Here is a 26,552-nt window from a genome sequence, read left to right on the forward strand (position 1 = left end):
AGACACACTGTGGCTCTCCATGGAGCTTCTGTTCCTCTCCTGGGGGGCATCCACGGGCCCTGGGGCTGGATTTCACACATTCACTCATTCGGCAAACACTGGCTGAGCGCCACCTGGCACAGCGCTGGACAGAGAGCATCCCCTTCCGGAGACTCAGGCCTTGCCGCGCACCCAGGGTCACAGACCACAGCACAGACACGTGATGCAGACACTCGACATCATTTACTAAAGCGCTTACACCAAACACGATGGCTTTCCTTGTCCGGGGACCACCGTGGGCCTCGAGGGACCGAGAGCCTCAGCCCCAGGGCCAGCCTCTCCCTCAAATACAGGCGGCTCCCCCACCACTGGGACCCGAGGGAACGCACAGGGCAGGGGAGGGTTCTGGGGGTCCTGGCTGCTGTGTGGTCAGCCCCCATGCAGAGCCCCACAGAGACGCTCCTCACCCCGCAAGGGGCCCCGTGCGGGCCGGGCAGGAGGAAACTGAGGAGGCGGCGCCAGAGCAGATCAGACTTGGGAGGGCCCTGGCGTGACTGAACAGAACTGGGGTCCGGGGGCAGGGTCACCGCAGGAGGGGCACCCTAGGTGGGCAGGGCTGGTGGTGGGTCCTGGGAGAGGCAGTCCATGTCCTTCCCTGGGGGAGTCACCCGATGGCCAGGTGCGGAAGCCCGTACAGGACCAAGTTGAGGGCGACGGGCAGCCGCTCAGAGTCGCTGAGCTGTGGCGGGGGGGACAGCTGCTTGTCCCACGGAGGCTCACCTGAGGGAGAGTGGGGCAGTGCGGCTCACTGGGGTGGGGCTTGCCGTGGACAAGGGTGCTCCTGCCCCTGCCTCCAGACGCAGCCTCACGTGGACCTACCACGCGTCCACATCCACGGACAGGGAGGCCCACAGGCGGTGGCACCCAGCCAGGGAGGGACCTGGCCAGGCCTGGGCCCGCCTGCCCCTCCCTCACCAGTCCCAGCCCTGCGGGCCAGGGGTCGGAAGATCCCACCCGCTCTGGGCCTCTCTGGCCCCCAGCTGACGGCCACCCTGTTGGGGGGACCTGTGTGACAGTCACGGTTTGGTCCCTTCCTTTCAGTGCACATCCACGGGGGACAACAGGCCACGCGGTGCCGTGGCTTCCCCTTCTTCTGTCCCCAAAGCGACTCCCCAGCAGCTGCTCACCCCACGGACTCCTCTAGCCGCGCCCCCTCTTCAGGCGCCGGCCAGCGCCAGGGCCTACTCCCTTCCTCCCACACGCGTTCAACAGCCTCTACTGTTTGGTGGCCGCGTTCTGGGCACTGTGGACTACGTCACTTCCAAGTTTTCAGCTCCTTTTGCACCGTGCGTTTTGAAGGTTTCATGCTCCCGCCCCAGTGAGCACGCCTGGCCTTCCAGAACATGGGCACCTTGAACCTTTCCAACGCCTGGTGTGTTTGGCCCTGAGGACCTGTGCTGCCAGCACTCACTGGGGAGGCTGTGCTCTCGGGCAGCACGTGCTGAGCCCCAGAAGTGGCCTGGAAACGGCGGACACCCCAGCCCTGCGGCGCCGCGGGGACGCTGGCTGGGAGGTGGCCACGGGGATGGGGGACAGCATCCATTACCGTGGCTCCCCGGGTCACCAGCTCCCATTCTCTGAAGGAGACGGACGGCTCTCCCGATCGGCCGGCCAACAGTCAGCATGCCTAGGAAGGAAACATCCCTCAGACTGGCCGGGGCGCTGCTGGCCGGCTTCAAGAGAGGCCCACAGGGCTGGGGATGGACCTGGGACACCCGCGCCCACTCACTTTCCCACAGGATGCTGGCCCGCAGCGCGTTGTCCTGCAGGAATGTCGGCCACTGGTTTGCCAGGATGCTCCTGACCCCTACCAGACTCAGAAGGACGGCGGTCTTGATGGGGTCCTCCAAGGACAGCTGGGGCACACTGAGGGGGATCGAGGTCCAGTGGGACGGCCTGAGCCAACCCCAGGCCACAGCCCATCCTGACAACTCTTCAGGATCTTAAAAGACTCAGGAACCACCTCCCCCACCCCCTGCCCGCCTGAAATGCCATTTAACAAAACAAGGCTTCCGGAGGTTCGGGACCACTCCCAGCCTTGCGGTGGAATCAGAAGACAAAGCATCACGGTGAGACGGGCCGCGGCTCAGCCACCTTGGCAGCCCACATAGGCCCTGGGGTGCGTGGGATGTGGGGAGCTTGGAAGCCAGGGCGCCCTCCAGCCGCCAGCCCTCCGCCCCCTGGCCCAGGCCCCACAGGCCTTAGGCGGCCGCTGCTCCCTCCTCCGCTGCACACCCCCCAACAAGACTCTTCCAGGAAAGACACTGGGAGCAAATGGCTCCGCCCAGGGACACAGGGGCACGCTGTCCCCTCCTCCCTGGGAAGCACACCCATCAGTCGCAGGCCCTAGACACCCCCATTGAGTGTGTGGAGGCCAGGCTGCTGGCTCAAGCTGGTGTAGGGGACGGCAGGCACCTCTTCTTCTCGGAGTTCTCCACATGCCGCTGCATGCTCTCGTAGGACCGCGTCAGGTCCAGCAGGACCATCATCTGGCACTCTGCGGGGCACAGGAGGGACAGTCCTGCAGTCGCACGCCCAGGAGCAGGAAGCCGGTGCAGCCTGGGATGTTGCCCGGGGTGTGGGAGCCTCAGGGAAACGCAGCCCGACGTGCCCGAGGCTCAGACCTGATGTCCATATACCCTTTCCCAAGACCCACCGGCTGCACCAGCCCACGGGGACGTTATCTGCCTCGGGAACCCCACACCCTTTCAGTCATCTTGTGCAACTGGCTCAGCTCCGGCTCCCCAACCTGCCAGGGATGGTCTCAGGCTCACGGCCCTGTGTGCCCAATGACACAGCAACACTCGGCCGTGGGCATGCTGGCAGCCCCACGTGCACAGAGTCGGCTGCCCGCTTCCTGCCGTGGCCTGGCTGAGGGCGGGCACCAGGACCAGCCTCGGTCGGGAACAGGGGCTCCAGGAGCGCTGCTGCTCCCGCACGAGCCTGCTGGGCCTAAGAATTCCTGTGACCTCACACATCTGAGCCTTGTTTCTACCTCCACTTGGGGCAAGGAACGTGCCACCACGGGCAGGCTTCCAGGGCTAGGCGGGCTGTTGCATGGCCCTTCTCCAGGGGGCTGGGAGGGAGCCAGACAGCAGATAATGATGTGAGGGTGTTCAGGTGCCCTGACCATGGGACACATGTCCATGTGCTTGTTATGCTGTCGTCACTGGGCTACGTGCCTCTTGAGGGTCCCTGAAAAGGCTCTCCTAGTGACAGTGTGGTGCGGCCGGTCTGCCCCTGCCTCGGGACAAGGTCTCTCAAGAGCGAGCCAGACCGCCCACTCAGAAGTCCTCAGGGGGCAGCCAGAGGGACCGCAAGGCCTACAGTGCCCATGTTTACGGGGGGCGGGGGCTCTGGTCAGTGTGTTCTGGAAATGCCCACCGTAGACCTCCCGGTCTCTGCAGGCCCAGCTCTGCGGGTGACCCTCCCAGTCCCCGCCTCTGGCTGCACCGGCCGGGTCTGGAATTCTGAACTGGGTCTCTGAGAAGCAGAGGCGGGACGCGAGCAGGAGGGCACGTCCCCCAGAGCCGTGCTGTGCTTGCCCAGGCCCCCTGAACCCTGCTTTAGACAATGACCGATGGGGACACAGGAGCCTTGCTCTGTCCCTGAGTGGACGCATCTCACGCACTTGGGGGGGCTGCTGGGGGCCCCGAGGGACCGTCTCACCTCGTAGGTTCATGGCAGCCAAGCGCTCCACCAGGACGTGGGACAGAAAGCTCTCCATCCCGTAGAAGAAGAAGCCGCTGCAGCTGCCCAGGAGCTGCTCCCACTCGGCCTGGCTGCGGAGGGAAGCAGGGTGCCCGGCGGGTGGGGCCGGAGGCAGGCAGCGGGAGTCAGGGTGCCCGGGGGTGCTGGGGCCCGGACCACATCTGGCCCAGGGCAGCAGGCGCGACAGACGTCAGGACGTGCTCTGAAAGCACAGCCTGCCCTGCGCTCCTCACTCCCCGCCCCACCCCTGCCAGGACAAGGCTAACGTCCAGCGTCCTGGAGCAGCGTCCACCTCCGTCTCGGGTTCTAGCCCCGGTTCTCCCGAGAACGGACCTCGGGTACCCGCAACGCTCTCTCCTCTCGCTGAGCTCTGGCTCTGGAAAGGGCTGGAGGGACTCTTCCCTGAGGGCCACCCACCCCCAGGTTTCTGAGAAAACGCCTGGCGAGGGGGTGGGGGGCGTCCCCGCCCCCAGCAGGCCCCGCCCCCAGCAGGCCCCGCCCCCCCCGCCGGCCCCCCCCCCGCGCCCCCCTGCCCTTCCCCAGCAGGCCCCTCTGCAATGCTGCCCCTTCTCCACTCACAGGCCCCGCCCACTCGGGCCCCGCCCACATCCCCGCCCCTTCTCCCGCAGCCCCGCCCCCACGGGCCCCGCCCCATGGGGGCCCCACCTTCTGTCTCCCAGTCCAGGGTCCGGCAGTCCGTCCCTCTCTAGCAGGTTCTCCCTCACACACACCCCTCCACCCCTCCCACCTCCCCACGCCCCTCTGCAAGTCTCGAGTCCGGAAGCCGGGGGCACGCCCTGCACTGGACTGGCTGGGGGACCCCGGGGCCGCAGCAGCGGGGCGGGGGCAGTGAGGCCTCCATGCAGGCGCCGTGAGGACCGAGGAGCCTGCTGTGTGACCGAGGAAGGCCAGACACTGGGCTCCTCTGCGGATGGGGTGGGGGGAGTTGACAGGACAGAATGGGGGGTCAGGGTGGGGGGAGCCTGAGGGAGGGATGGGGGGGCGGAGGACAGCAGTCCCCACCGTGCCCGCAGCGCCCCCAGCTAGCTCTCGTGCACCTGCAGGACCGTGTCCCCAGACGCCCCGACACCAACCTGGGGACGTGCTTGCTTCCCAGATGCCCCTCCCAGAGCGCAGTGAGCGAGTCTCGGTGTCTTTCCAAGATGTCCCGGGTGACGAAGACAGGAGTCAGCTTTTCTGCAGCAGGAATTGAACGGACACAAAACACGGGAGCTCGTCTCTCAGGGGGACTCGAGGGGTGGGCAGCAGGCAGCCCCTGGCGTGGCCCCTGGCGTGGAGATCCCAGACGTGCTGGAGTCGGTCTGGCGCTTGTGCAAATGCCCGTGCGCCTTCCCTCCTTTGTAAAGAGACTTTACACTTGATCTTGGCCAAAAGGCCGAGAAGTGATGGAAAGAAATTTTAAAAACCCGTTTAGAAAAGAAGAACCACAGGAATTAGACACTCAGGCTGCGGAGGGTGGGGGGTTTCCGGCTCTGGGAAGGGGGCGGCGTACCTCACTTCAGGGTTCACTTTTCCTACCGTCTCGTCCTGACTTGACTGTGATGGCCACAGGCCACAGGACCCCACTGCCCCCACCTCCCGTGGTCCGTGGAACGGGAGGCAGCCGAGGGCAGAGCCCGGAGGGTGGCATGTGGCGTGTGTGTGCGCATGTGTGTGCCCATGTGTGTGCGCGTCGAGGGCCCGCGGGAGGCGCTCACCGATGCCCCGCGCCTCCTCATAGGGGTCCACGACGACTAGGTCTGGGTTAAGGAGAAACAGCGCTCGCCCCGGGGTGTCCCGGGCAGCGGGACCATAAAGGATACACTTGAAGTTGTCGGTGTCCACGAGGACGCAGTCATGGGGGAGGAGCCGGGGCGGGGCGTCCTGCACCAGAGACAAGGGTCGTTGGAGGCCTGCGTCCTGGTGGGGGCCCCGCCCCCCGCGCCCGCCTGCCACCTTCTGTCCCTTCTTCGCGGGGCTCCTCTTCCGGCCTCGACCTTCCTTCCTCACGGCCCCCTCGGCTGTGGACAGCAGAAGAAGGGGGTGTCTGGGCTGGCACAGGAGGTAGCACCAGCATTCTGAACACACGAAATGCCCCTGAACGGTTCACTTTACTTTTTTTCTTAAGATTCTATTTATTTATCTGACAGAGACAGATCACAAGCAGGCAGAGAGGCAGGCAGAGAGAGAGAGAGGAAGCAGGCTCCCTGCTGAGCAGAGAGCCCGATGCGGGGCTCGATCCCAGGACCCTGCGATCATGACCTGAGCCGAAGGCAGAGCTTAGCCCACTGAGCCACCCAGACGCCCCTGAACGGTTCACTTTAAAATGGTTAATTTTTTCACCTTAAGAGAAAAATGCATAAAGTGGTGAGAACAACTGGCTTTCAGGTTTGTAAAGCCAAGAGAGCCGGAGTTTCTGAAACATGAAGGCACGCTGCGCCCGGGGCAGAACAGTCACCGGAGGCCCCGCGGCCGGCCCGGCTGTCCGTTCGCCCAGCGCGCCCGCGGCGGCCCGGTCAGAGGCCCCGGGCGCAGCGGCTCCTGTGCCTGCTGCTGCGGACGTGAACGTCTCTGTTCCACGGCTGCCGGATTCTGCGGCAAGATCGCGGCGGGCCCCAAACCCAGGACAGTTCCCTCCTTCCGCCCCCGCCGCTCCTTTCTGCCGGGGCAGCTCCCTGGCTGTGCCATCGGCCCCGGGTCTGCACGGGCTTCCCCGGGGCGCGGGGTGTTCCGTGTGTCCCGCTCGCGGGACACGCCTGTCACGAACGCACACATCGACCCGCTGCTCTCCCCCTACAGCGACGGCCCCGTAGACGTCCGCGTCCCCGTAACCCGATGTGACGACCCTGGTGAGCTCTTGAGGGCAGGCTGGGCGGCGCGAGTTCTGTTCTTCTTTCTTGTGCTGCCCTTGGCCGTTTGGGTGTCGGGGCCGACAGACGCCGAGGACGGGTTGGCCTCTTCCCTCCTCTCAGGGCTGTCTGTGGAGACTGATGGGAACGGTTTCTGGAAAGTCTGACGATCTCAAAGGAGCAGCTCTGCCTTCTCCCTTCCGGCTGGTTCCGGGAACTCGGGCTTTTCCGTCTTGAGTCTGGGAGCAGGACTTGGTCCGCTTTGCCTCAGGGTGCGAATACGCTGTCCTCAGGGCTCTCAGGATCTCTTAAGTCTCTGACGCATCGTGGAGCTGGTGTCTTTTCATTCCTAACTTTGTGTATTTGTGCCCCATCCGCTTTTTTTCTTGGTCATTCTTACCAGAATGTGTCTATTTTATGAGTTTTTAAAACTGTTTATTTCCAGATGCCTGGCGGGGGCTCCGTCGGTTAGCATCTGCCCTCGGCTCACGTCGTGATCCCGGGGCCCTGCCCTGCGGTGGGCCGCTCCTTGCTTCAGATGCTACTGGGATCCTGGGATCGCGTCCCGCATCGGGCTCCCCGCTCGGAGGGGCGTCTGCTGCTCCCGCTCCCTCCCCCCACTAGTGCTCTCTCCCTCTCTGTCAAACAAATGATGTATTTTTAAAAATGCATACTGCTTTGTTTGCTGTTGTCTGCTCGCGTGCTCATCGTACGCGTCCCCTGCTTTCTTGGGGTCTTTCTCCCGTTTCGTCTGCCGTCCTGGCTCCAGCTGCGGGGGCCGGGGCTTGGCTCGCGCGCCTCCAGCCCCCCTGCTCTGACACAAACGTCCGGAGCTGTGCGGCCCTTCGCACCTGCTGCTCTAACGCCGGTCTCGGGCTTCCTGTGGTCACGTCTCCTGAGTCCCGGGAGACCAGCAGAAGCCGGTTTCTAAGTTTGCAGGCACCTCGGCCTCCTGGTAGTGGCTTCTGTCCTGAGGCGGCTGTGGCGGGGCTGCTGAGCGCCCTGGGCCGGGCAGACGGAGAACGTCCCAGTTGCTGTGCGGCTCCCGTGTCTGTCTGTCCAGGCCCGGCTCAGACTCTCTCCGCTTCCCGCCGTTTGTGCGGCCGGCCGGACGTGCGGGTGACTGCGGTCTACCTCAGCGGGCCGGGCCGCCCGTCCTGCCCTGGGCGTGGGCCGCTCCTTGCGTCAGACGCTGTGAGGCGCAGTGTGTTTATCCTGCTGGTGACCCGACCTCGTCACCCAGGAATGAGCCCAGCCCTGACCGTGCGCCCGTGGTCGGTCTGTTTCACACGACGGCCTCGTCACGCGCGGTCACGGAGCCTGGTGTGGCCGCGTGCTGACTTCTGACCCGCGTGGACTCATCCCCACCACGCTGCCCTTTGACTTTTAGTCTTCCCCCGGGTCCTCTCGCTGGCCACTGGGCGAGGTGTCCGCATCGCTTGTTCTCCTGCCGGTTTCCTCTGTTGGTCTGGCGTTCAAACACCGGTTCTGTCTCTGGTGGTTCTCCTGAAAGACCTACTGGGAACGTTTCACCCTCAAACATGCCTGCGGCCAGAGCAGCTCCGGCCTCGGGGTGCGCAGGGCCCTCCGCGCTCGGCGACGCGTGCAGACCCTGAGCTCACACTTGGCCGGCATTTCCCGTGGCTGCTGCAACAAATTCCCCCACACGTGTGGTGTCTCACAGACCTGGAGGTCAGGATCAAACGGGGTCCCCCTGGGCGACAATCAGGGTGTGGGTGCAGCGCTGGGGAGAATCGGGTTCGGTCTCCTGCAGCCTCTGATGGCCACGGCGGGGCCTCCCCGACCTTAGAGGCAGCAGCCCAGCCTCCTCCCGGGTCTCCGTGACCCTCCTGCCTCCGTCTTGGGAGGAGCCGGTGCTGTCCTCGGGGCTCCTGGCTCATCCAGGACACGCTCCCGTGCCAGCCCGGCCCCCGGGTCCCACTCCCAGATTGCAGCAAACAGGGGTGCACGTCCAGGCCACCAGGCCTCCCCCTGTCCCGGGGTGGCCCTTCTCTGCCGCGGCCGCCAGCCCTGGCCACGCGGAGCTGAGGAGAAAGGATACTCCGGTCCAGGGCGCTCGCGCGCGGAGAAAGGGAGCCGCTCCTCCCGCTGTGGGCACGGAGGGAAAACAGACGCACTCATGCGTGTCATGGGGAGGAGCTTCATGGCCGCGAAGTAAGAAAACAAGTTTTTAAAAAGGCCCAAAGCGCCAGCAAGTGAGAGGAAGTTGATACTTTGGCTCTATTAGAAGCTCGTGCTGGACCACATGGGCCCGTGAGCGGACGAGCTAGAGCGCGAGACGGCCTCTGTCCCTCACTTAAATAAGAAGAAGCTCCATAGGGAAACCACGGAACCCCACAAACCGAAAACAACAAAAACCAGACAACTGGCAAAACGTGGCCCTAGACGCGGACACGAGCAAGTCTACAACGTAGCCCGGAACGTGAGGCGGCGTGTTGCCGTCCTGTTGTTTGAGGGGGTCTCGGACCCCGCGAGCTGCCCCTCGGAGGGCCCTCCCTGCTGGTCGCGGCCGGCCCCGTCCGAGGAGGGCACGCGCGCCGCCGTCCGTCCCCCCGGCCCCTCCGCTCTTCGAGCCCCTCTCCCTCTTCCTGCCGTTTCCACATTCTCCTGAGCTTTGTGCTCCCCTCGCCTTCACGGTGTGGGGCAGGAGGCTGTCGCTCGCCGCCGGGCTGTCTCCGTCGGAAGTCGGGGTCTCTCCTGCCCTCGCTTCTGCATGGCCCGTGGCTGCTGCTGAGCTCTCGTCCCTCTGAGCACCTGCCCCGGACTCTCCTCTCCGCTGCCTCTGTCTGGGGTTTATGGAAACTTCTGGACACATGGGCTTATGGTTTTCATCAGATCGGGGTGGGGGGACACTGGCCATTACTAATTCCTGTGTCCCCCTCCGAGGGCTCTGACGCCAGGTGGTCAGCTCCTCTGGGCGCACGGCCCGTCCTCTGTGAGTCGGCCGTGTTCTCAGGGACCGGGCTCCACGCGGCCTGTCCTCCGCTGTCCGAAACCCACGCTCTACCTATTCTGGTCTTCACTTGTCCCGCCGGACGGCAAATTCGGTCCCTGTTACCTCCTCCTGATGGAAGCCAAAGTCCAAGCTAGTTGTCTTTAGCCGAGCAGCAGCCCGCACAGAGCACAGGCGACCGGCACTGGGCACGTGGGCGCGAACAGCCCCCGGGACACGCACGGTCAGCCCGAGTGCGCGGCTGCCCCCGGCCTGAGTGTCCTCCGTCTCCTGGTGCTCTCCCTCACCGCCTGGGAGAGGAGGAGCCCTATGGTGGGTCGCACCCATCCCCGCCATCCGAGCAGAGGTGTGTGAGGCAACAACAATGTGCTGTGTCCCCTTCAGCTTTAGCCCCTCGCAGACACTGGGCGCACGGCAGGGGCTCTCTGACCACCTCCGAGCAGACGAGGGCCTGGAAAGGAGCGGGACAAGCGGCGTCTGACAGGAGCGCACGCGAGGCACTGCAGACGGGGCCGGACAGACGGTCAGTGTGAGTGTGGCCCGGGGCGCCCCTTACCTGTCTCCTCCTTACGGAGGCGGTTGCACAGCATCTGCAGGGAGAAGTCTCGGGACAGAGCGGAGACCGTCCCCTCCTCGAACACGGGAAGACCTTCCAGCGGCAGCTCCAGGAGATGCTTGTCCACAACGAGGACGACGTTGTCTGCAGCGTCGAGCTGAACTGTGCACGGGGGAGACACCAGCTACAAAGGCAGCAGGAGACATGCTCCCTCGGACGGGCAAGCCCCTGGGTGGGTCTGTCTGGGTCCGTCTGTCCGCAGGGCAGCAGCTGGGTCGTACACACAGGAAAATTCTGGGCTGGGCTCGGCCTGTGAGGAGTAGGGCCTGGAGCGCGCCCGGACTCTCTGGGGGGGATGGACACTGGTTCAGGCTGAGTCACAGCTCAGACCCAGGCAGGGCCCAGGTCACAGGGCCATTGCGTCCTCCGTGTTTCGAGGACCTGCCCCCCATGGGACAGCCAGTTCCCAGGGCAGGTCCAGGAATGTCATGACTCCTCCCAACCTCGGAGCCCCCCTTTCAAAGAATGAAGACATAAGCTAAAGGACTTGCACCCCGCGATGTGGCAGGTTCTCCAGGGGCCATGCAGCCCGTGGAGGAGCTCTCGGACCCTCCCGGCCTGGGAGAAAACCGGCTCTTTGTGGCAGGTGTAAGGGGACAAGGGGACTGGATTCACTGTACGTACTAAGTAAAAGCAAATCACTTCAAAGTGATCAGAGGCCTTAATCTGGGGAGTCTTTAGGGCAGAATCTCATTCACGAAAGTGGTCTCAGGTGGGCAAACTCTGGCCCCTCACCCTCAGGGCCGGCCCCAGGAGGCGGGGCCCCGGTGTGGGACCTGGAGCGGCCGTGTCTGGGGCGTGCTGTTGGCCCGAAGCCACCGCCAGGCGCTTTTGGGAATCAAAACACCCTTGGATAGAGCAGTCCGCCTGTCCCTTCTGTCATGGGGGCGACAGAAAATCAACCAATGAAAATGCCCTTGAGAAAGTGATTTATAAAATGGCAGGTGCCGGGCTGAGTGCCTGAACCCGCACGGACAGGCCACAGCCCAGCCGCGGCGGCACCGGGCACAGCTTCCCTCAAGGTCAGCGGATCGCGCACACAGCAGCTCTCGGCCCCTCGTGTCCTCTGGGCTGCGCACACTCAGGATGAGCTGGGCAGCCGGACAGCAGACCAACAGCAACACGGCCACTGCCACTTCCCCAGGAAGGGCGAACACGCCGGGGTCGGCGGGGCTGTGGGCAGCGGCCCCAGCCCCCACACGGGGGACCTCCCACCTCTCCGGGAGCCCCTCTGGGGAGGCCTGTTCCCATTCTGTCTGGGCTCTCCCAGAGGGACGGGCAAATCCCAGCCCCAGTTCTCCAGCAGAAGCTCCCCGCGGGCCCCCACTCACCGTGGGACACTTTCCTTTCCTTGTCTTTGCCCTTTGATTTCCCGTGGGAATCTGCAGCGGCTGTGGGAATCTGTGTCCTGGAAGTCAAAGGCACGTCCTCGGGTTCTTACAAACATGTAAACATCACACGTACTAAGAACAGGGGGAACATCAGGGCAGTGAGTGCCACGAGGCCCTTTCCGTGGCTCACTCTTGGGGACAGGTCTCCCTGCGCTGGGGGCCAGTGGTAATGGCACACGCGGGCACAAACGGGGCTCAGCGTAGTCTCCGACCTCCTGGCAAGTCTCAAAACTACCACGTGCCCAAGCCCCCCAACTCCTTCTCTACCGAACCTGAATCACAGGGGCTCGGGACCTGGGCCGCACCCCCCACAGCTCCCGGCAGCAGCAGCTGAGGGGACCAGAGTGGCCAGGACGCGCCCCCAGAGAAGACTTGGAGCAGCACAAGGGCTTGATCCCTACGACAGAGGGTCCCAAGTTGGGCATCGTGGATGCGCGTTCTGCATGGCCTGACTCAGCTTCACGACGTCCAAGGCTCAGATGTCCACGTGGGAACAGCGTCCCTATCCCACAGCCGGCTCCTCCCAGGATTCAGGGAGGCAGCAGAGGAGGCCTGCAGGCTGAGCCCCCCACCCCGGCCGCCCCGGCTCCCAGGCACCCTATCCCTGACTGCGCCCACCATTTCAAGGCCCTGCTGGGGACAGATGGTGGCCCTCCTGTCTGTCCCAAGAAGGTTGCCAACTTGGGGCCCGAAGCCCACCCCGAATCAGGAGATGTGGCCGGCCCCTGCCCTCGGAGCTGGCAGCCCACAGCACCTGGCCTCAGGGCAGCTGAGCACGGGGAACAGCGGCCTCAGGTAATCCTCCACGGACGCGAGGACGTCACCGAATCGCTGCAGAGACTGTCCTTCCCTTTCTGGGCGCGCACTTTCCAATTCCTGTGCCAACCCCGACGTCACTCCGGGATCAGGAGCGTCTGAGGGCGGGGGAGGGGGCTCATAACCCCTCACCCGGGTAGAGCAGAGCGTGGGAAGGGCCCTGCGGACCCTCGAACCTGCCCTTCCCCCCAAAACCTGGGCTCCCTGCGCCCCCTGCCTGCTCCGTGATCAGGGCCCACCCGAGCCCCCACAGACCGAGCTCCTCGCCGGCTCTGCCTGCGGCTCCTCCGCGAGGCCCCCGCCCCCCGCCCCCCGCCTGGCGTGTCTGCGGACACCGGGAGGAAGCCGAGCTCAAGCATTGCGAGAGCCGGCTACGTGAGGGAACCCGCACCTGGGCGTCCAGCAGTGCGGGGTCTGGATGGCCGGTGCCACTCACCTAGCCCTCCCTGCCACACCCTGCAGCAGCCGGACCGGGACCGGCCCCTGCACTGTGGCCGCGGCACCCCGGGGGTTGGGCTCAGGGGCCTCACCATGCCCGAGCTGGGAGCCGGGTCTTCGTCGCTGACCTCGGCCATCTCCCTGCACCGCTGGGCCCCGGCCAATAGGCAGGAGAGGGTGTCTGGATTCACGGCCACCCGTGCCACCTGGCAAGAGCCTGTGGAGAGCGACACCCTCCTGTCCCCACCCCACGGCCTCACGGACCGCCCTCGGGCAGAGGACAGCACGGGGGTGTGCATGAGCCCGGGGAGCGGGAAGCGTGAGCGGAGGGCGGGCGCGTGGCTGCTCCACGGGAGAAGAAGGTCCCGGCTGTGGACAGGGCTGGCTCGGGGGCGCTCGTGAGGGCTGGCAGAAGCGGGGACATAGACGCATGTCTCCGTTCCACAGCCTCCACCGCTTGACATGAAACGTTAGGTGGAATTATATGCCTGAGACGTAAGGAGGAAAGTGGGAGTGTGTGGTTTGGGGAGAAGAAATCCTGGAGGGGGAGGGGGCAGCTGGTCCACATCTGTGCGTCACCGGCCCCAGGGGCGGCGGGGGTCCAGGAAGCACCACCCCGCCTCCCTCCCTGTCTCTCATGAGCTCAACAACCCCACGCAAGCATAGGAAGGGCTGGGCCCCAAGTGTGGGTCGTGGACCCGCCTGCAGCACGTGTCCCGGGGCCGCGCGCCCCCGGGCGGCAGAGGCGGCAGAACTCACCGCCCACTTGCAGCAACTTCCCTTTGGCCGCAGGAACCGGCCTGGGTCTCTCATAGGCAGCGCAGTACAGATGCGTCCTGTGGGCAGGACGCAGGGCGGGGTCACCAGACCGTGGGGTCCCAGACGAGCCCCAGAGATGCAGACTCAGTGAACCGCCTACCTCCATCCCGGCCGGAGCCCCGCCCCAGGATCGCCGCGGCCACGTCGGGAGCCAGAACGGACACAGGCCCATCCGGACTGTGCCCGGCAAGCCTTCCGCCCCACGGTGACTGTGGCCTTCAGTCGCCGCACAGGCGCCATGCTGCGGACCACAGGTGCCAGCCTGGCCTCCCCCGGGGCCGTGCTGCCCCACCCATCTCGGCTGGGCGCCTCGGCCAGCCTGGGGGGGGCCTTCGGTCCACCCCAACATGCCCTCCCGCCTGGCAGCCCCGGTGCCGGGTTCGCACCCACTGCCAGATGTGCTAGCAGGGTGGGGAGCGGCCCCAGAGCGGGGCGGGAAGGCGCACCTGTCCGGCGAGTGCTGCAGAGTGAGGACCCGAAAGCTGGGCGGGATTTCGTTCAGGAGGGTCAAGTGCTGCTCCGTGACCCTGAGATTCTGCCAAGCCTGTGGGTGACCGGCAGCAATCACTGACCGCGCCGGTGCAGGCCCCTCGCCGAGAAGTCCGCAGAGGCTCTGTGCAGGGGGCGGGGCGCTCAGACCGGGTGCCCCCTGGCCACCACAGGGGGCAGAGGGCGCGCCAGGAATCCCTCCCGGGTCTCCTGCACAAAGCTGACCTGCGGGCGCCGGTGAGCCTGAGAGCCCCAGCAAGCAGCAGCGGGAAACCTGTCCGGCCTGCTCGAGCCCTCCCTCCGTCCTCTGCCCGTGCCCCGAGCGCCCCAGGTGACACGCGCAGGGCCCCTGCCTTCTGCGCCGTGGCCCCGCAGCCCTCCCGGAGCAGCCACCGCACCCCCAAGCACAGCTCCCCACTTGCTGATGAAACCAGCTTTGCGTTTGCAAGTGTGCTGGGGGCCGCACCGTGTCCTCGCCCAAAACCCTCAGCGGCAGCGCCCGTCAGCGCGGAGGAGAAGCCGGGGGTCGGGGGTCGCAGGCGCAGAGTCCTGGGCTATCCATGCGCATCCATGGCCTGTGTCCACTCCTGGCCATGTCTGCTTTGGCCGAAGCCACTGGACGGGCCCTGGGGACTGGGGAGCACCTGTGCAGGGGGCAGGCCGCCCGCCGCTCTTCCATCCTGCGCCCGCTGGTGCCGCCGCACGGGCCCGTGGCAGCTGTCCGGGTGGCCCGGCGCTGACTGAAGCCACCTTCCTCTGGGCACTTCCCTGGGTACTAATGAAGCTGGGCGCCGTTCGGAATGTTTACGGACCTTTTGCTATCTTTTGGGACGTTCCCGTCTGTGGGAGCGTGTCTTACTCTTATCGAAGGGAGAACAGAACACGTGCTCCGAGAGTCCCTTCGGGGGTTCGCTCATTGTTTAGGTTTTTATTTTAACTGCAGTACGGCTGACACAGTGTTGTACGTACGAGTCTCAGGTGCACAGCATCATGGCCCAACATTTGCACACGTCTCCTGAGCTCAGCACAAGGGCACGCCTCCATCCCGTCACCTAACCGTCCCCCCAACTCCCCGCTGGTGACCATCAGCCCATTCTTTAGAGTTAACAGTCTGTCCCTTGGCTTGTCTTTCTCTGTCGGGTCATTTTGTTTCTAAATTCCACATATGGGTGAAATCCTATGGCATCTGTTTTTCTCTGACTTCCTTTGCTTAGCACAACACTGTCTAGCCCCATCCTTGTCATTGTAAAGGGCGAGATTTCATTCTTATGGCTTAATAATTCTTCACTGCACTCACAGACCCCTCTCCTTTCTCCGTTCATCAGTCAGGGGACCCTTGGGCGGCTTCCATCTCTTGTCTACTGTAAATAATGCTGCTAAAAACATCGGGGTTCGTGTGTCCCTTTGAATTGGTGTTTCTGTATTTCTTGGGTAAATAGCCCGTCGTGCAAGCCCTGGGTCATATGGAAGTGGTATCTGTAGTTCGTCTGCGGGACCTCCACACAGTGTTCTAGAGTGGCCACCAGCTCGCATTCTCATCAACAGTGTAGGTGGGTTCTCTTTCTCCACATCCTCACCGAGTGGGCTGGGATTTTTCTTTGCAAGGTTTTTAATGAAAGATTCAATTTCTTTAACAGATAATAAATTACTCAGATTTTCTGTTCTATCAGTTTTGGTAATTTGTATTTTTTGAGAAATTTCTCGATTCCATCCAGATTGTCCAACTTTGCTGGAGTATGGTTACATAGAACATGTCCTAATGGCTTTGGGAAGTCTGAAGGTGCTCCGTGATGTCTTTTTATCACTGATAGTGGAATTTTGGGTTTTCTTCCTTCCTTTCTTTCTTTTTCTTTCTCTTTCTCCTTTTCAGATCTTCTAAATGTTCATCAATTTCATTAGTCTTCTCTTTGGAGCGCTTCTACCACTGCTGGTGTCCTCTCCCACTTGAATTCCATCGTTTCTATTGGGGTTCTTACTACCGTTTATTTTTCTTAGAGGTGGTTTTTTTTTTTTTTAAAGATTTTTTTATTTATTTGTCAGAGAGAGAGCGAGAGCGAGCACAGGCAGACAGAAAGGCAGGCAGAGGCAGAGGGAGAAGCAGGCTCCCCGCCGAGCAAGGAGCCCAATGTGGGACTCGATCCCAGAACACTGGGATCATAACCTGAGCCGAAGGCAGCCGCTTAACCCACTGAGCCACCCAGGCGTCCCTCTTAGAGGTGTTCTTATTCTAGCTTCTAGAATTCAAAACCCAGATTACTGTTTGTGAGATTTTCTCCCTGTATTCAAGGCTGTATTTTTCCTCTAAGCCCTGCTTTAGATAAGTCTCATAGGTTTTGACATATGATATTTTCATTCTCTAAGTCAGCTTAAAATATTTTCTAAATTTCATTGTGACTTCTCCTTTGACTGATGGATATTGTTTAATTTCAAATTGATTGTATCTTTCAGTCGTTGACTTCTAATTTAATTGCATTGTGGCAGGACGACAAAGGGAACGATTTTCCCTCAGTTGGAGAGTCTTCAGGCTTTGCTATGGCCAGCACTGGTCCATAGAGCACACGCTCCCTGCAAGCTTGGTAAGAAGAGAACCCAGTCATAGTCAGCGCTGTGCTCAGGGGATGTCTCTGTGAATGTCCGGGCAGACCCACATGCAAACGGCTCTCCTACGCGTCCCTGCATGCTTACTGATCTATATAGGGTCCGTGGCTTCCACGGGAAGCTGAGGCAGCGTGGATGTCCTGTCCAGCACTCGAATTCCCATCACTTCTGTTTCGTGCCTGTGAAGCTTGATGATGGTACGTACGGACCAAGGACGTGGATTCCCTGCTGACTGATCCTCGGGTCACCTGGCTTTCACCGGATGAGTATCTTCATGACTTAGATACTATTTCTCAGCTTTTCCTTCCGACATTTCTGTGTCCTTACATGTGAAGCAGGTCTCTCTTAAGCGACATATAATTCAATTTTGTTTTTCTTCTCAGCCAACCTGACAATCTTGGTTTTTGATCTATAGGGTTTGGTCGATTTACATTTATTGTAATTCTATATTTATATTTGGGTTCCTAACTGCTTTCTTCCTGCTTTTTTCCTACTGGGACTGTTATGTTTTTATATTCTCTCCCCCCACTCTTTTTGCCTGTCTTTGGGATAATAAAATGCTACCATTTGATTTTTCTCTTTTTACTACCTTACTTACACATTATTCTAGTGGTTATCCTAGGGACCATGACATTCATCTTTGGCTTACTGTGATCTAATAAAAATGTAACTTTAACCTACCCTAGGAGTGGCAGAACTCATACTTTGTAAGCTCTAATCGTCCTGCTTTTCGCATCGTCTTCCACAAGATAAGCTCAATTCCACAAGGTGTTAAGATGACGGTTTTACACTCTTTGAATTTATTTCCTTGTACGTGTTTGCTCTATGCTATTCCTAACTGTCTCCTGCACTCACTGTTTCTGCCTGGCCCCTCCCCCAGCTTCTTGCGCTGCAGGCCGCGTGGTGGTCCACACAAAGGACAGCCCGACCCCAAGCATCAGAGGGAGAAGAGCAGCCCTGGAGGAAGGGCTGAGGTCAGACCCACACAGGTGCGCCCAGAAAAGCAGGGGGGAGTGGGGGATCCCTCAGAGCGCCTGGGCTGCTGTCCTGATCCATTGCATTTCGTTGATGTTTCTCTAAACTCTCCTGCTCACACCTGCTCCTCCAAGCAAAGGAGGATGTGCTAGTGTCCACGGTGTTCTGCTGTGGCTGAAGGAAGTGCATCCCCTCCAGAAGACCCTCAGGGGCCCTGTGCCCCCCTGGCCTGCTGCAGGCCTGGGCACTTACGGTCACCAGGGGGCCCTCGAGGAGGTGGAGGTCAGAGAGGGCGAGGGACACCCCCAGAACCACACATCTGGTGAGAGGCCGTGCTGGTGCATGCTATCTTCAGGCTGGTGACGCAGCGATGCCGGAGGGCTGCGTGGCCAGGGCAGACGTGGACAGCTCGCCGCTCACCTTGGAGATGACTTCCAGCCTCTGCTCCACACTCGCATACAAGCTGGTGGACGTCCTCCCCTTCTGCTTCAGCTGGTGCTCGAGATGCAGGAGGGCTGCCAGCTGCGAGCTGCTGGTGTTGGCCGTGGCCGTGGACAGGACGTCCCACATCATCTCTGAAGCCAAGCAGCTCTGAAGAAAACACAGGACGGAGCTAAGAGGCTGAGCCCTGCCAGGGCCTATGGGCGCCCCTGTTGAGGGCGAGGGGAGGAAGGGGTGGCCAGGGGCTGCTCAGCGTCTCCCGGCACCAGCTTCTTGGATGCTGTGCTTCTCCTGGCCACTGGCTGTCACCAGGCCCTGCCCCATTGTGCCCCCGGCACCTGCCCACTTCTCTGCTCTGAGCCTCAAGAGCATGAGGCTTGGTGGACCCACAGGATGTCAGTGCGAGGGGACCCTCTGAAGCATAGGGGGCCCTCCCTACTTCCTCCAGAGGGTCCTCTTCCAGCTGAGCGCCACGCTCCCAAGGCAGAGAGATTGGCCGCGGCCCAGGGGCCAGCCCACCTGTAGGAGCGAGTGCCGGGTGCTCCGGGAACGCCCCCTTCCCAGGCGGCCGAGAAAGGCCTTAGGCGGGGTGCCGAGCAGACCATACCTGAGACAGCGCCAGGAACTGGCAGGTGGCCGCGGGGTCCAGGGTGCCGGTACACTCCACCATCTCCAGGCTGGCGGCAGCGGCAACATCCAGGAGGCGGCTGGCCAGGGCGACCTGCAGGCACTGCAGCAGCAGCTCGGAGGCCTGGGCCAGGAACCTCTGGGCCAGCACCATCTTCTTCTGTGGGGGTGCAGGGCTCGGGCTCAGGGGGGCTCTGCGGACCCGGAATCCTGGGGTGGGGGTGAGTGGCCGTACCTGCTGGTCTGAGCCCTTCCTACTGTGCTCCTCGTAGTGACCCCTGCCGGCCCCATCCTCGGGGATGGTCTCCAGATGCTTAAGGCCGCTCAGCTCAGCAGTGGCCTATGGAGAAGTACCTCCTGTCAGCCCGCGCCCGTCCCACCGCCCAGCCTGGGTGCGCCTGCCGCACGTGGGGCATCTCCGTGGGACCTCTCGGTGAGGTGTGCTGCTGGGAGCGGTCGGGCCTCTTGCCAACCGGGTTGACCCCCGAGGCCCTGGCCCAGGATCCCCGGCGGCTGGCAGGTGCAGCATGTGTGGGGAAGCAGCTCTAGAGAAGCAAGTCCCGAGTGTCCCTGGTCTCAGAACAATCGAATTCTGTGCTTACTTTCCTCGGTCCTTCAAAATCACCTCCCCAAGTACAGGCAGCGGCCAGTACCGTGCAGCCCGGACTGAGCACGTCAGGTGCCCGCCCGCCCCAGGGACCGCAGGACCAGCCACGCAGATGAGGTTTTCCGGAGTGCCAGGGGACTCTGCCAGGGGGCGGCAGCAGGCACAGGGGAGCCCCTGGGTCTGTGCAGTCACGGCCGGGAGCAGCAGGGTTTAAAAGCCTGGCTGGGGGACGGGGCCCGGGCTGCAGGGCCACGCTTCTTGGAAGCTGCTTGTGTGTGTTTCCCTGATGGCCTCTGAGACGGAGCGTTGCCAGTGCCATTCCGTAGGCAAGGACCCCAGCCCCGAGGGGAGGGGGCTGCCGGCATCGCTGGCCGACGCCCACCTGCTCAGAGCTGCCTGTGCAGGTGCTCAAGGGACAGAGACGGAGGGAGGGGCCGGAGCTCCATCATGTCACCCGGGTGTGGGCCCAGTCCCAGGTCCTGGGATCCAGACCGGTGAGGCATCAGGACCGGCGCTCACACAGGAGTGTGGGGCCCTGCTGCTCGGGGCCGGAGTCTTCCTAAAAGAGCAGAGTCCAGGGGGACGAGCCTGACTTTGCCTCTGAGCAGGTGCCCTCCAGACAGAAGGATACATTTAGGACGGTGGCCAGCAGGGTCTACAGCCCGCGGCAGCAGCTGTCCCCAGGCCTCCTTCCTGGCTGCGGTGCTGCCCCGCGACCACCAAGCCTGCCTGGGCAGCCTTGCGGGGGGCTCCGGAGAAGCAGGGGACACCAGACGCTGTGGGTGGTGGAAGGGGGCTTGGGGTCCCCTGCGGCACATGAGGAGGGGGCTTCTCCGCTCCCAGCACTGAGGCAGACCCCAGACCCCTGGAGGAAAGCTGCCGAGATGCAGACGGGACACCCGCACTGGGGGCTGGGGCGTCCTGCCCTTGGACTGGGTATGTGCTTGCTCCCCCTTCTCTCCAGAGTCCTTCCCCAGAAGTCCGTGTTTCTTTCCCATCCGCTGGTCACGCCGGACAGACTACTCGCCTGGTCCTTGCTTTTCCAGGCCGCACGACCCTTCTCAGTCAGGGGCAGGTCGAGGCCTGTCTCCGATCGCCCTCCCTCCCGAGGGGCTGCGGGTGAGCACGTACCGACGGGCTGTCCTCCCAGTGGCAGGTGGGGTGCTCGGGGTCCGTGTGCACAGCCAGCAGGCGGAGGGCCTTCCCCGCCAGGCCCAGGACCTGCGCCCGGATCTGCACGCAGCCGGCGGACAGCGAGTGCAGGCTCCCCAGCTGCGCCAGCGCCGCGTGGGCTAGGGTCCGCCGTAGCGTGAACCACTTCTGTGGGGACAGGAGCGCCTTGGCGTTGCCCTGAACAACAGCAGAGGCTCCCCGACACCCCGACCTTCCCCACCACCGCGTCCCGTCCCTGAGCCCCCGGTCTGACACCCCCAGGAGGGGCGACGTCCCGGGTGAGAAATGCACCCTCTGGCCTCTGCAGGAGTGGGGGAAGGCGGCCTCCAGGGCTGAGGCGTTGGGGAGTCACTAAAATCCGCTTAGAGAACCTTGGCTTGGGACTCACTGACAAATAGATAAGCCCATGTCGAGTTCAATTTTAGGGCCAACTTTGATGTATTTACGGTTACATCAAGTTGCTCTGGTGCACAGTGTGTGAAGTCGGAGAAAGTGTCCGAAATGGCAGGATGCTCCCTTCAGAGATGTTTAACCTCAACTTCTTTAAGGAACGAACTCACCCCTGCTGAGCCCTTCCTTGTGCGGAAATAATCGGCCCAAGCGCATGCCCGGGGAGGAGAGGGCAGTGCGCCCGGGACATCCCCCAGGAGCCCCCCAAGGCCATCAGACCAGGGGGTGGGGGGCCGGGAGCCCCGGGGGCTGAGGACACAGCCGCGGTCAGAGGGCTCCACCCCCGCCACCCCCTGGTCAGTCCTGCCGTGCCCCCCACGCCCCCGGTGCCCCGCAGGCAGGACCCAGAGCCCTGGGCCACGGGCTCTCAGGTCGGTTACCAGGTCCACGGAGGTGATGTCGCTCAGGCTGTGCAGGTAGTCGGCCAGCAGCCTGTCCGCCGAGCCCTGCCCCCGCCGCCGGGCCTGTGCCTCTGCCCACATGAGCTGCAGCAGGTCCAGGGACGCCTCGGCCAGGTGGAGCCGCAGCCGCGCCAGCTTCCTCGTCAGGGGCGTGCTGAGGCTCTGCAGCCGGGCGGGCCGGACACACGCGGTCAGAGCGCCACGGGGAAGGCCATGCCCGTGTCCCTGTGCCCCACACCCTCACGCCCCCTTTCTAGCTGGTCCCTCCCGCCCACACAGCCCAGGGCCACACTCCACCACACGAGCCCGTTCACAGGTTCTAGGGTCCACACGGGGACCGTCCCGCAGCGCGTGCTTCCTCTGGTTGATGCCGCTCACGAGACGACTCGGACCCTCCCACGCTGCTGCCGCGCTCACACCTGTCCACGGACACGTGTCCATGGACACGGGGCACCTGTAGTCCAGGAGGGCCCAGCGTGAGCACCCACTCACACGCGGGGCCGCTGTAAACCCAACGGCTGTGAACACGTGTGCACGGGCTTCTGCGAGGACGTGCGCTTTCACCTTCCGCAGGCAAACTCCTGGGTGTGGGGTGCCGGCTCCTCCGGGGCCCTGTTTAATGGCCAAGCTGCTGTCCGTGCTTCAGACCCCGAGAGTTCAGTCCTTCTGTGTCCTTGCTAACCCCTGCCACGCCGGCCTTCTAAGCTGCAGGCGTTTTAGGCGGTGTGCGGTGGCTTCCCTGACTCACCAGTGAGTTCACCATCCCCTCATTCTTCATCAGCCACATGTCCTCTTTGGAGAAATGTCTGCTCAACTCTTTGCCCACTTTTTATGGGGGTGTTTCTCTTAGTACTAAGTTTTAAGAGGGTTTTATATTCTGGATACAAGACCTTGTCCATCACATGGTTTGCAAATATTTTCTACAGGCTCGTGCCTGGTCTTGGCACCCCCTGAATAGTGTCTTTTGAAGAGCGGGTCTCAGTTTGTCTCCCGAGAGCTGCGTGTAAGGAATCTTTGCTGAACACAAGGTCCCCGAGGTGTGTTTTCCTCCAGAAGCAGTCTCAGCTCTCACCTTCAGATCTCCCGTCCTCTTGGGCTGAATCTGGCGTCTGGTGTGAGGAATGCACTGAAGCCGTCTGGGTTTCCAGAGGCTCCAGCACCACTGCCATACACAGTGGCCTGTCTTCACTGAACTGCCTTTGCTCTTTTGTTGAAAGTGATCTTCTATTTCCGGATTCACTGTTATGTGCCACTGCTCTGCTCGTCTTACTTATACACTAAAACCACACCGCTTTGGTTCCTGTCACTTTATAATAAATCTTACAATCAGGTAGTGTTAGATCTCCAAGTCAGTCTTTCTTAAGTTCTGTTTGCTGTGCTACATCTTTTGCAGTTTCAAATGAATTAAATTTTTTTTTCAAATTTTTATGAAAAGCCTGCAGCTTCTTGGTCAGGATTACAGCAAGTCTTCTGGTCCATGAACATGGTATACCTCGCTATCTACTTAAGTCTTCTTCTCTCAGTGATGTTTTCTAGTTCTCAGGGCTAAATTTTCCCTCTTTTTGTCAAATTTCATTTTTATGCTATCCAGTGGTTTTGTTTTTGAATTTTTAATACCTGATCAATTGTTGTGAGTATATAGAAATATAAAATTAATTTTTCATATTGTTCTCGTGTCCTAAGCTTTACGTTACCATTTTTGTAGATTGCATGAGAGTCTTTCTTCTTTTTCTTTTCTAAGAGCGCTCAAGTGTGCGAGCAGGTAGGACAGGGGCAGTGGGAGAAGAAAAGAGAATCTATTTTTTTTAAAGACTTTTTTTGTTTATTTGACAGACAGACATCACAAGTAGGCAGAGAGGCAGGCAGAGAGAGCGGAGGAAGCAGCTCACTGCTGAGCAGAGAGCCCAATGCAGGGCTTGATCCCAGGATCCTGGGATCATGACCTGAGCCGAAGGCAGAGGCTTTAACCCACTGAGCCACCCAGGCACCCCAGAAAAGAGAATCTTAAATAGGCTTCTCACCCAGCATGGAGCCCAACTCAGGGCTCCATCTCATGACCCTGCGATCAGGATCAGAGCTGAAAATCAAGAGTCGGACGCTCAACCAACTAAGCCACCCAGGTGCCCCTGCATGAGATTTTCTACACAGATGATCATGCCCTCTGTACACAAAGACAGTTTTACTTCTTCCTTTCTAGACTGGGCATTTTTGGTTTCTTCCTCTTACTTACTGAGTTGACTACAACCCAAGTACAATTCAGAATGAAGGTGGGGGAAGGGGCCATCTTAGTGCTTTGCTTTCCCCACTAAGTGTGATGTGAGTCCTAGAGTTTCCACAGATGCAGTCTATCAGCTGGGAGAGCTTTCCTTCTGGTAATAGTTTGCTGAGAGTCTTCCCCACCCAGTCAGGAATGAGTGTTGGGTTTTGTCTACTGAGGTGATCATATTTTTAAGGTGATTTTTAAGAAAATATGGTGAGCCAAATTGATTGATTTTTGAAAGTTACAACAATCCCAGGATAACCCCAACTTGGCATTGATGTGTTATCTTTTCTACATATTTTTTACATATTTTTACATACTTTCCATATTATTCTTTTTTACATATTATTGGATTTAATTCGCTGAAGTTTTATTTAGAACTTCTGCATCTGTGCTCATGAATCTGCAGGTTTTGTTTTGGTATCACAGTCATGCTAGCCTTACAGATGGGGATGGGTTCTCTCCTTCTCAATTTTCTAGAAGACTCTGTGTTGAATTGGTGTTATGTTCTCCTTAAATGTTTGCTAGGAATCACCAGTAAAACAGTCTGGCTCTGATGTTTTCTTTGTAGAAAGACTTACTAAAAATTCCATTTCTTTAACAGATGAAGGGCTGTTCAGGTAATCTATTTCTTTTTGAATGAGTTTTGGTTGTTTGTGTCCGTCGAGGAATTGTTCTATATCGTCACAAAGTTGCTCAGAATATTCCCTTTTATCCTTTTAATACGCGTAGGCTCCCTGGTGATGCTACAACTCTTATTTCAGATACTGAGCATTTATGTCCTTTTCTTCCCCTGATCAGTCTGGACAGAAGTGTAGGAACTTTTTTATCTCAAATAACAACCTGTGGTTTTATTGATTTTACCTTTTATTTTTATGTCTCTGATTTCACTGATCGCTGCTTAGATCTTCAGTCCCCTTTTTTCTGCTCACTTGCATTTGGCTCTTCTCTTTCCTTACAATGAAGGCTAAGGTTGTTAGTCTGGGATCTTCTTTCGTCGTGTGGTTATACAGCACTACAAATTTTCCCCTAAGCACTGCAATTAGAGACGTCATGAAATTTCCGAGTTTTTTTCCGCCTTCAGTTCAGAAATACTTTCGCTTTTGATTTGTTCTCTGGCTCATAGTTATTCTGATGGACGCTATTTACTTTCCAAATATTTGGGTATTTCAGCCATAGCTTTCTGGTGTTTTTAATTGAGGTAAAATTCATATGACATAAAACCACCGTTTGGAAGTGTACAACGCAGTGGCCCTTAGTGCTCTCACCGCCTTGTGCAGCCTCACCCTCATGGTTCGTCCTCCCAAAAGGGAACCCCCACCCCACTCAACAGCCTTGTCTTCAGCCCCTCCCCGGCCCCTCCCCGACAACCACTAATCAGCTTTCTGTATCTATGGACTTAAATCTTTTCTTATGTTGCTTTTCGATTTCTACTTTAATCGCATCCTGGTCTTGACCCACACACTGTTCTCAAGAGTGACTTCTGACTCACTTGTACCCTTGTCCTGTCCCTGTTCTCGTCCTTGAATTCTGACATCCGCGCCGGTTCCCGGTCCGTCCGGACGCCTGTTCCGCATGTTGGGAAGCGTATTTTCCCTGCTTTCTGGCGTGGTGCTTCTCACTGGTTGCCAGACATTGCGTGTCCTCGTCTTCTGTTAGGCACACTTGAGAAGCTGGTTTGCCTTCGCTCCGGGACAGCCGTCGGCAGACACTGTGGCCCTCCCGGGTCTCCGTGCAGCTGACCCAGGGCGGAGCTCGTCCTGGACCGATCACCCCCAGCTGAGACAAGACCTTCCGTCTGCTTGGCGCAGTGCCTGGGGTCACGAGGTTGTCCCGTCTGGCTGGCGGGAGCAGGTGCTGCTCCAAGCCTGCGTGGGGGCCCACCACCTTCCTGAGGGCCCCCTGCGTCCGTGGTGAGGGTGGGCCGGGGTGGGGCCACCTGTGCTCAGGGACGGCGCTGCCCATGTGGGCATCTAGCGTGTTGAAAATCTGTTTCACATTTTTGTCTACTCGGAAGGGAGTAGACATTTTTGTTATTTCGGAAGGGAGGGCGAATCTTGCTGCGATGCTGCGTCCCGGCCAGACTGCAAGGAAGCAGGCTGCCTTTTAGGGCAAGTGCGGGGGTATCTGTGTGCGCCGAGGGGTGCTCAGGGCTCCGGGGAGGGACCGGGACCCAGACTCACCTCCTGGGAGGACAGTAAGCCCCGCACGCTGAGAAACAGCGCCTCTGCCTCGGCCACGGCACTCTGGACCAAGTCGTAGGCCTCCAGGTGATACGCCGTCCTCCGGTCTTCCTCTCCCTCGTGCCGGGCGCATAATCTTTAGAAGATGGAAGAGTGGGTTTGGAGCCAGAACCTTCAGCATTATTCCATCAACACTAACAAACTGCAGTGTCTGATTTTAAATAATTACATCGTATCTTTATGAGTACTTCAAATTTTATGACTGGATGTTCTATATGTAAAGATATCGTCACCGTATCTTGGCCCCAAAATGCGTATGCACTTTATTCTATTTTTGTAAAATTAAATCTATCCAACGAACCAACGCCAGGACGTAAATTGTGCTGATTTAACTGCCCTGTTTTCCTCTCCGTGCCTTCCTGCATTTTTTAAAGTTCGACAAGGACCCCATATCGATTCTGTAATCACAGGATCAACGTTACACCCCATATGTCCAGGTGGCTTTTTCCTCATAAAGGCTGTTTTTAACACCTTTGACACAAGATTTGCTTGTTGCGCTTCGAAATGCCTGTGCGCACCCCAAGCAGGTGGGCAGCCCGGGGCCGGGGGGCCGGAGGGGAGTTGGGAGACGGGCCGTGCGCTGAGGCTCGGCCTCCTTCCTCTGTCTCTGGGTCAGCCCCTGCCCTCGAAGCCAG

The 26,552-nt window shown here is 60.3% G+C and overlaps 1 protein-coding gene across 3 annotated transcripts in view; it reads right to left on the bottom strand.

The window, feature by feature from the left end:
* Window positions 1-215: 215 nt before the first annotated feature.
* Window positions 216-26,552, bottom strand: part of CFAP46 (cilia and flagella associated protein 46) — an 88,539-nt gene continuing 62,202 nt past the window's right edge. The window contains exons 39-59 of one of the 3 annotated variants that reach the window (XM_059398885.1): window positions 25,858-25,993; window positions 21,394-21,576; window positions 20,522-20,710; window positions 19,019-19,123; window positions 18,764-18,943; window positions 18,136-18,306; window positions 14,100-14,197; window positions 13,594-13,670; window positions 12,927-13,051; window positions 12,335-12,456; window positions 11,521-11,597; window positions 10,130-10,291; window positions 5,707-5,771; window positions 5,574-5,634; window positions 5,469-5,504; window positions 4,845-4,947; window positions 3,709-3,821; window positions 2,455-2,536; window positions 1,769-1,905; window positions 1,586-1,666; window positions 216-759 (exon numbers count right to left, since the gene is read on the bottom strand). In XM_059398885.1, coding sequence (XP_059254868.1) covers window positions 644-759; window positions 1,586-1,666; window positions 1,769-1,905; window positions 2,455-2,536; window positions 3,709-3,821; window positions 4,845-4,947; window positions 5,469-5,504; window positions 5,574-5,634; window positions 5,707-5,771; window positions 10,130-10,291; window positions 11,521-11,597; window positions 12,335-12,456; window positions 12,927-13,051; window positions 13,594-13,670; window positions 14,100-14,197; window positions 18,136-18,306; window positions 18,764-18,943; window positions 19,019-19,123; window positions 20,522-20,710; window positions 21,394-21,576; window positions 25,858-25,993 — 2,419 coding nt within the window. In that variant the 3' untranslated portion in view covers window positions 216-643. Of the gene's footprint in view, window positions 760-1,585; window positions 1,667-1,768; window positions 1,906-2,454; window positions 2,537-3,708; window positions 3,822-4,844; window positions 4,948-5,468; window positions 5,505-5,573; window positions 5,635-5,706; window positions 5,772-10,129; window positions 10,292-10,975; window positions 11,066-11,520; window positions 11,598-12,334; window positions 12,495-12,926; window positions 13,052-13,593; window positions 13,671-14,099; window positions 14,198-18,135; window positions 18,307-18,763; window positions 18,944-19,018; window positions 19,124-20,521; window positions 20,711-21,393; window positions 21,577-25,857; window positions 25,994-26,552 lie in introns of those variants that run through there. The other 2 variants (XM_059398886.1, XM_059398888.1) reach the window with 2 other exon arrangements.

This window comes from Mustela nigripes, chromosome 4 (genome assembly GCF_022355385.1).
Source record: "Mustela nigripes isolate SB6536 chromosome 4, MUSNIG.SB6536, whole genome shotgun sequence".
Lineage (NCBI taxonomy): Eukaryota > Metazoa > Chordata > Mammalia > Carnivora > Mustelidae > Mustela > Mustela nigripes.